The 8,753-nt window shown below is 48.7% G+C and overlaps 2 protein-coding genes and 1 non-coding gene across 4 annotated transcripts in view; 1 reads left to right on the top strand and 2 right to left on the bottom strand.

Annotated features, from left to right (window-relative positions):
- The window catches only part of Diablo (diablo IAP-binding mitochondrial protein), a 12,156-nt gene extending 5,156 nt beyond the window's left edge, over positions 1-7,000 (top strand). The window contains exons 4-6 of one of the 2 annotated variants that reach the window (XM_021186787.2): positions 658-768; positions 888-984; positions 6,054-7,000. In XM_021186787.2, the coding sequence (XP_021042446.1) occupies positions 658-768; positions 888-984; positions 6,054-6,247 (402 nt within the window). In that variant the 3' untranslated portion in view covers positions 6,248-7,000. The remainder of the gene's footprint in view (positions 1-657; positions 769-887; positions 985-6,053) is intronic. The other variant, XM_029533835.1, reaches the window with a different exon arrangement.
- LOC115063126 lies at positions 363-506 on the bottom strand. Its single transcript, XR_003843005.1, has one exon.
- Positions 6,726-8,223, bottom strand: B3gnt4 (UDP-GlcNAc:betaGal beta-1,3-N-acetylglucosaminyltransferase 4). The gene has a single exon (XM_021186786.1). The coding sequence runs from the start codon at positions 8,131-8,133 to the stop codon at positions 7,081-7,083; it is 1,053 nt and encodes a 350-aa protein (XP_021042445.1). The 5' UTR covers positions 8,134-8,223; the 3' UTR covers positions 6,726-7,080.
- Positions 8,224-8,753: the final 530 nt, after the last annotated feature.

Genomic DNA, 8,753 nt, shown 5'->3' with positions numbered 1-8,753 from the left:
ACACCATGCATATAAAACACCATGCATATAAAACACCATGCATATAAAACACCATGCATATAAAACACCATGCATATAAAACACCATGCATATAATTTTTTTTTTTAAGAAAAGGCCAGGAGGTGGTAGTACACACTTTTAATTCCAGCACTCGGGTTCTTCTCTATGAATTTAAGGCCAGCCTGGTCTACAGAGTGGGTTCCAGGACAACCAGGGCTACACAGAGAAATCCTGTCTCAAAACAAACGTAAAAGCGCCTTGTGTGTGTGTTGGGGTGGGGGGGTGGGTCAGTAATGTTGGAACCTAAGCTAGAATCACACAGGTGGTTGTGAGCTGCCCAGTGTTAGCTCTGCCCCTAATTTCAGTGTTTGAGGCAGGAAAACTGGGCTGCACACTCATGAATGAAAGTCATTATGACAATGTTCTCTGCATGACACCCAAGGGCTGGTCTTGCCCTCTAGCCCTGGCTGAGGAGGAGAGGGATCCCCACAGCTCTGTGGATTTGCTCTGTTATCCCAGGGTGGTCTTGAACTTGAAATCCTCCTGCCACAGCCTCTTGAATGTTGAGATCACTGGCTCTTAGTTATCTGAAGGTGTAAACGCCACTAGTCCTTTCACAGAGCCTCTCTTGACTCGCTTATCATTCTGTGTTTGTAGGCTGTTTATACGTTAGTGTCTCTGTACCGACAATATACAAATTTACTTGGGAAGATGAATTCCCAGGAGGAAGATGAGGTGTGGCAGGTGATTATAGGAGCCAGAGTTGAGGTGAGCGAACCTGTTAGTCATTCCATATAATGGTCTTCATTATGGCATTTAAATTGTTAACCTGAGAGTAATTGTGTCAACCCCTTCATGGTGTCTGGAGCTCTCTTCTAAACTTGCAGATGACTTCAAAACAGCAGGAATACTTGAAGCTGGAGACCACTTGGATGACAGCGGTTGGCCTTTCAGAGATGGCTGCGGAGGCTGCGTATCAAATTGGTAAAGGGTTGGGATTTTTGTTTTTTATTTAGTTGTTAAACAAAGACTTTAGATTCTCTGATTGATGATACAAATTATCTTTCAGAACAGACGTTCTCAACCTTCCTAATGCTGTGGCCCTTTAATACAGTTCCTCATGGTGTGACCCCCAACCATAGCATTTCCTTTCTACAATTACAATTTTAATATCTGATATGCAGGATATCGGGACCCATAGTAGAGAACTTCTGGTTTAGAGGTTTGCCCCATTTCTGTGTTGTTTTTAAATAGATGTGGTCTCATTGAGTAGCCTTGGCTAACCTCAAACTCACTATGTGTAGAACAGGCTGGTCTCGGACTCACAGTAGTATTCCTGCTTCAGGCTCCCAGGTCACAGACATGAACTGCCACTGCCACATCAAGCTTTAGCATTTTCATCTAGAAGTCAGGCTGCACGTGGCTAGAAAAAATAACTAGTAAAGGCTGCTGTTAAAGTGTTTCTAAATAGCTTTAAGCATTTTATCTTTTAAATTGAAGAACACAGATCATAAGTGATAGGAACCTCTAAACTAATGAGTCCATAGAGCATGTGTCTGTGGTGGCACTTGATAGGGGTTTCATCATGGAGCCAGAACTGTCACTCTCAAGTGACCAAACCGAAACTCAGCCTTTGCTTCATTTCTCCCTGTGAACAAATGCCTATAATCCTAGCACTTCAGAGGCTGAGGCAGGAGGATATCTGTGAATCCTGAAACTAGCTAGCCTGGGCTACTTTCAATATAAGACTTGTCTCAAAAAAAACAATGCAGGTTAACATACTGGAAATGGGAACCGGAGAGTTAAGGGCCTCTGTCCTCTTTAGCACCCAGCATAGACATGATTAAATTGGACATTAATTGGACCCAGTCCTAAACCAGATGGTACTCTTTGTTAGCCCAGAGTGTCAGACTGAGCTTTACAGGGTTAAGTTGTAAGGGTGATGGTTTTAAGCAGTGGGTGATTTGTTTTTCATGAGACAGGGTTTCTCTGTGTCAAGTCCTGGCTAGCCTGGAGCTCAGAGATCTACCTGCCTCTCGAGTGCTGGGATTAAAGATGTGTGCCACTGCCACCACCCAGCTGACCAGTGTTGAGCAGAGCCTACGCTCTGACCACATCAAGCTTCCAGTTAAACTCCTCCCTCAGCTCCAAGTGCTGGGACAGTAGGCAGGAACCACCGTTCCCAGCAGGCTTGACCTTTTTGGAGTCAGTGCTATGGAATTGTATTTTGTACCATATTGCAGAAAAATGAGAACACTGGAAACCTGAGAAGTGAGACGATGAGCATGAAAGTGCTGTGGGAGGAGCAGCTCACACACGGTGGGCAGCTTCTGGTAGTACTGAGAACTGACCCGGCCAGGAGCCTCCTTGGGATCCTCCACCACGACTGGGAAAAAAATCTCTTTAGAAATATTAAACTATGGGCCGAAACTTTTTTTCAGACAAAAATCTTAAATCCTATAAGATTAGAAAGACGAAGTTGAACCATACTGTAGCAGTTGGTTTACTCTGCAAAAGTAGTTGCAGGAGAGTTGATAGTGGCTAAAGTTAGGTATTTGGTTAAACAAGCTTTCCCATCTGTCTCCACTTCTGGAAGTACAAGAGTAAAGTTTGAAAGGAGACACTTGGGAAAGTTAGATTTAAAACAGTAGCTTGGGAGTGAGCCATGGAGAGCTTCCGAGGGGTGATAGGGCCTGGGGCCATGCACCGTGGCAAGAGGGGCAGAGAAAACATGGCAGGTGTGGTCGAAGCAGAAAATGAAATAAACTCCAAGCAGTGGTTGTGCACACCTTTCATCTCAACACTGGAGAGGCAGAGACAGGAGGATCTCTGTGAATTCAAGGCTAGCCTGGTCTACAGATCTAGTTCTAGGACAGCCAAGGCTATACAGAAAAACCTGTCTTGAAAAACCAAAAAAGAAAGAAATACAGATTAAGGGATTGGGGAGCTAGTATAGTGCCTGAGTTCAATCCACAGCACTTCTGTAAAAGCCAGGCATGGTGGCACACCCTTGTAAGTCAGAGAGGTGAACCCCTGGGGCTCACTAGTCAGCCTAGCTCAGTGAGCCTGAGGTTTCAGTGAGACACACACCCAGGGTTAGCCTCTGACACACTGTGCATTGCACACATGCACAAGATACAAAGTAAAATGTAGGAACAAGGTCACCAGGACTCATAAGAAGGAACCTACTAAGTAAGAGGCTGTGCCAGAAGGATAATTCTAAGACCAGCAAGGTGGCACAGCACATGAAGCCACTTGCCACCAAGCCTAATGACCTGATTTCAATTTCTGGAACCCATGTAGAACGAGGACTCTCAGTTGTCCCCGACCTTCACCTGCACGCTGGTACCACACATAATATGAAAAAGTTCTAAGCGTTTTACAGAAGCACACCTGAAACAGAATAGCACAAAAGGGTGGGAAATGGAGAGGAAACTGGAAAGGCAGCCGCCTCCCTCAGAAGCTAACAGCTATGTCAAGAGGAGCTCAAAGGCAGAGCAGCAAGGCAGAAACACGAAGACTCACAGGGAAAGGCTTGGGAGACATCCTGTCTTCTGCCTTCGTCAGTGAGGCAGGGACAGTCAAACCTAGAGCTCACCAGTGTGTGAGCGTCGTCACTAGCCAGCTTGCTCTGGAGATGTGCCCTCCATCTCTGCCTTCCACCCAGCATCCACATGGTCTCTGGGATCCAAACTCTGAGTCGTCCTCTCCACAGCTTTTTCAGATTAAAAACAAAATAACACCCAGAAACAAATAGAGAAAAATACAAAGTGTTGACCTACTTCCTAAAAAGAGTACATATACATTTAAGACAAAACTACGAAGTTTGATTTTGTACCATTGATTCACTCACTGACCTTCAGCCCACTACCAACATTACTGGTCTGGGAAGTTTTTAAACGTGGTTCCTGGGGTGTCACTGCTGCTCAGTGGCAGCTCCTTGGCATGCATGAGGTTTCTTAATACCTCAAAAAAACAAAAGTCAGGCCCTGCAGTATCTCAGGCTAGGGGCAGGAGAGATGGCTCAGTGATTAGTGTTTGCTGCCCTTGCAGACAGACCCACATCAGCCCACTCACAGCTGCCTGTAAGTGTGGATCTAAGGGACCTGGTGTCTGGCCTCCTTTGGCATCCACTCACATAGACAATCAAAAATATTAAGGGGAAAAAAAAAATCCCAGGCTAAAGAAGGAATTACTAGAAATTTTAAAATGTTAGAATTCTGAGAAGACGTCCAGGTCTGTAATGCAACCAGGGGATTCTAAAGTAGCCCCTGAGGCTGGGGGGTCACCTCAGCATCCTGCAGCACAAGGAAGGAGAGACAAAGGAGGCCCCTTGGAGCTTGCTGGCAGCCTAGCCAGTTTATGGTCTTCTGACTCAGTGAGAGGCCCTATCAAAGATATATGGAGAACCCTCACCTCCACACATGACATGCCTGTAATCCCAGCACTGCAGAGGTGGAGGTGAGTGGTGGCTGTCTTTCCTGCAGTAGGCTTTTAACTCAGTAAATTATACAAAAAGTGAACTCAGGGGCTGCTGAGGTAAGGGTGCTGACACCCTCAGTGTGATCCTCAGGACAGTTGGTGGAGAACAGATTGCTGCAAGCTGTGCTGACTTCCACAGGCACACCCAGCCACTAAGTAAGTAAATTAATAAAGCACTAGTGAAAAAAAGGCTCAAAAACAGGAAAAAGCAAAAACGTGAGCATAAGATTAACTAAGCAGGGTCAGAAAAGACTAAAGCAGATGAAAAGTGGGTGTGGACTCTGAAAAGGGATGGACATCTGGACTGGATTTTGGTTGTGATACTTTACAATACAGGACATCGTTGTAACTGTCACACGGGGAGATACTTTCTGAAATGTTTACAAGGTGCTCGACCAGTCACTGCAGGGATACAGTATTGCCAGAACTGGAAAGGAGCCAGCCATGCATACAGCTGTGAACTGTGAGCTCTGCTGTTTGCATAGCGCCACAGATAATGGAGAAATTGGGCTGCGCGAGCTCAGCAGGTAGAGGCTCCCGCCACCAAGCCTGGGACCCAGATGGTGAGAGAGAGACCTGGTTCCCATTAGCTGTTCTCTGACTTCCACTGTGCACTCTGCTCCACCTTGAGAAACTATTTGAAGAAAGCTATTTAAACATTAGCACCATCTGACACTTTACACAGCTAAAAACTAGATGGTGTTCCCAAAAGAACAGCATTTCAGTAAAACACATGATCTAAGTACAAAAGCACTTGGTTTCTCCCTTGAGAGGAGAATGTTAAATAAAAGCAACATCCAAAGACCACGTAAATCTTATTAATGAATGTAAAATAGGTTAAAGAACTGAGGCATCTATAGAAGGCTAATAGTAAAGTTGAAATTCTATTCAGAGATGGTCACCAAGCCCAGGTTATTTGGGGGAAGAGTTAGATATTCAAAACCTAAAATTCCAGGAGAGATGGCTCGGCTGGTAACATGCTTGTGCAAACACGACGACGCCCCAGGTTTGGATGTCTAGCACCCATGCAGAAACAAGCTGTGCGTGGCACGTCTGCAGCTCACCCACGCTGCTGGGGCTCTGTCTCCTGAGAGCTGGCCTGGCTAAGCTAGTCAACAGCAGACACCAAGCTGAACCTGACAGTGGAGTCTGACCAACTTGTAAATCGAGTGCAAGTCAGATGCAGTGACAGCTGAGCCTACACCCACAGCAGTACGTGCAAATGGAGCTCAGACTGGGTACGGAGAATTCAGGGCCCGCCTGGGATGTAGAGGGAGACCACAGGGTTTTGTCTTAACCGCTGGGTGCATGGCAGTGCAGGTGTCTCCAGTGTCCAGGAATCACACCCCCTGGAGCTTGAGTTGTAAAGGTCGTGTGAGCCCCTAGCATGGGTGCTCCCCAACTTGCATCCTCTGGACCTCTCAGTCACTCAGCCCTCCAGCACCCCGTCTTCTCAAAGGAAGTAGGATGTCGGGGAAGTAATCTGAGGAGGGCTGAGCCGCCAGCCTCGCCTTCATGTGTGACTTCTGTCCCTACTGTGGTGTTCAGTGCAACTGTCCATCTTTTGACAGGAGCAGATCAGGCCTCCATAACTGCCAGGAATCACATCCAGTTGGTGAAGTCACAGGTACAGGAGGTGCGCCAGCTCTCCCAGAAAGCAGAAACCAAACTGGCGGAGGCACAGACAAAAGAGCTGCACCAGAAAGCACAGGAAGTGAGTGATGAGGGAGCTGACCAGGAAGAGGCCTACCTGCGTGAAGATTGAGGGCTTGAGCCCAGTGCCCCGTCCATCCACTCTTGATGGCATCCACCTAATGTCGCCCCAGCTCTGCAGAGCTAACATTGACAGTCAGACCAGAGCTATGCCTGCCCCTTCTCTCTGCTCGCAGCCTCTGCCTCTTAGCTCTGGGCGTGGCTCAGCGCTGTCCCTTGGCACAGCGCCTCTTGCTGATCTCTTACCTCACACCCAAAGCATTTCACCAACCTGGGCCAACAGAGGAGGGGTCTTTGCTGCCACACCCTTAGTTCAGTAGCTGTTTAAATGTTACTCAGATGTTCAAGTATGATTGAGTGCTTGCTCTCCACAGGGAAGCAAGGCGGGGGGGCTTGTCTGGTTTGTAACATTTCTATGTTTATAATGTCCTTTCTCCCCGTGAGCACAACTCAGCTACGAGTTACTCAGCACAGCACGTGGACAGCTCACCTGGTGCTCCCCACAGGCCCGTCTCTAACACACACTTGTTTGTTCCTTCTTTGAATTTCTCTGCTGTACCCAAAGGAAGAAGAGGTTTTAGTGTTTGCATTAAAAGAGAGAGATTGAGAATGAGTCTTCGGGCTGACCTACAGCATCTTCCTTCACTGCCTAGGCGGTAGGAGCTGGGGGGCCCTGGGGTCCTAAGGCTCCCTGGCAGCTGACTCCCATTCAGCACATGCTAGACAAGTTTGCCAGGTTTCAGCACTTTTAATCAATAAGGTTGGTAGCATTATAAAAATGAAGATCATTTCCTGCTGACCACCAGGGACCCATTTTCAGAATTGTTTCTCCTGGTGATAGGAGTTGAGTCACTCTAAAGCTGTTGCTCCACCCACCCTTCGGGGCTAGGGCTTGTGGGTAGCTGCACACTTGAGCCTCTCATCTGTCACCAGTGCCCACATGGTCCACATCTCCGGGGGACTGAGACGGTGCACCAGCAGGAGCCCTTTGTACAGACAAGGGTCCCTGGGGTTGAGGGGCTGTTGGATTCCAAATGTCTTGAAGCCAGCATGGTGTATGGGGGTCACCCCCAGCTTCCTCAGGCACATCCCCACAAATACATCATCAATGGGGAAGAGCTCTGCCTCCTCCATGGCCATGTGAAGATGCCTAACAGTAGCCTGGGACATGACATAGCCGCCGCCTCCTGCATAAGGTGGGTAGTGGCGGGCCCTGTACATGGAAAATGGGATGAAATATTTAACTTTGGTGTTCCTGTTGGGCCTGGCCAAGCGGATGACATCTCCCACTAGGAAGTCCTGGGATGGATCCCAGCCCTCCAAGAACTCGAGCACATTGGGAACATGGATAAAGACATCATCGTCTCCCTTTAGTACGAAGCGGGCCTGTGTGCAGGCGACTGCTATCCAGCGCTGCACGTGCAGCTCCTTGAGAGTCAGGTTGAAGAAGTCCTCAGCAAAGTCCCACTGTAAAATGTCATTGAACTGCCAGCTCTCATAGGCCAGCAGCTGGGCCGGGGGCACAGGTCCTGCCACCCCCAGGAGGAACACCAGCTTCAGCTGCCGGCCCCTAGCCCAACTCCCAGCCCGACCCCAAGTGCTTCGAATGGCTGAACGCTGTTCAATATGAGCAGGCTGTGACTTGATGACCAGGAGCAGGAAGGTGTCCCTGGCACACTCCGAAGGCTCCAGCAAGATGGAGAAGTTTCGGCAGTGTCGATAGGTTAAGAAGAGGCGGTGACGGCTGGGCAGGGACAGGGAGGTGTTAACAATTGTTAGGTTGGGTGAGCACTGGCTATGGTGGAACCTTGGCAGTGCCAAGACCTGCTGGTGGGCCTTGGAGCCGCCTGCTGGTGTGCGCTCCTTCAGAAGGAGCAGGCAGCTGAGCAGTAGAACCACAAAACTGCAGAACAGCACACAGCCCAGCCTGGGCAACATAGTCGAAGCCCTGTGGGGAGAGAGCACCCGAGCTAGGCTCACACAGCCCGTTTCAGGAGCAACCCTTCAGCTAAGTCCTTGCCCAACTCTGGGACTTTCAGGTTTTGTTTCTGATTAGGCCAGCCTAGCCTTGAACTAGTGACAAGTCCCTTGCCTCAGCCTCTCCAAGAGCTGAGATTATGGGCACAAGCCGCTCCGCAGAGGTGCTCCCTGAAGACAAGACTAAAATGATGGGCCCTGCCAGCCCTCACCTGCCTCCTGCCACCTTCTTGGCAGAGCGCAACATTTTCCTCCCATGTGGCTTGTAGCTATTATACAGCTGAGACGCAGTGAACATTCTCAATTTACCATATGGAATTTTAGGGGAAATGGCAGAGCCGTAGTCCTGTGTTGCATGCATTATAAGCATGAAACCTGACATTCGATCCACAGCCAAAGCCTGGCGTCAGCTTGGTCTCCATCCTATAGTGAGTTTCTGGGGAATATAGACCCCACAACAGAGTCCCAGGCCTCTTGGGAGAGGGGACTGCACGACAGGATAACAGGCAGTAGTGGGTCACAGGGCATGAGATGTGGGGGACCAGGGGGTGCTCATAGCCGGGAACCAAGGGAAAAAAGGT

Source organism: Mus pahari, chromosome 23 (genome assembly GCF_900095145.1).
Source record: "Mus pahari chromosome 23, PAHARI_EIJ_v1.1, whole genome shotgun sequence".
Taxonomy (NCBI): Eukaryota; Metazoa; Chordata; class Mammalia; order Rodentia; family Muridae; genus Mus; species Mus pahari.
The sequence above is the reverse complement of the archived record's forward strand: the minus strand, read 5'-3'. Positions and strand labels throughout refer to the sequence as shown.

Excerpts from the sequence above, each read along its gene's own strand:
- B3gnt4 (XM_021186786.1), bottom strand. The coding sequence starts at position 8,133 with ATGTTGCCCAGGCTGGGCTGTGTGCTGTTCTGCAGTTTTGTGGTTCTA.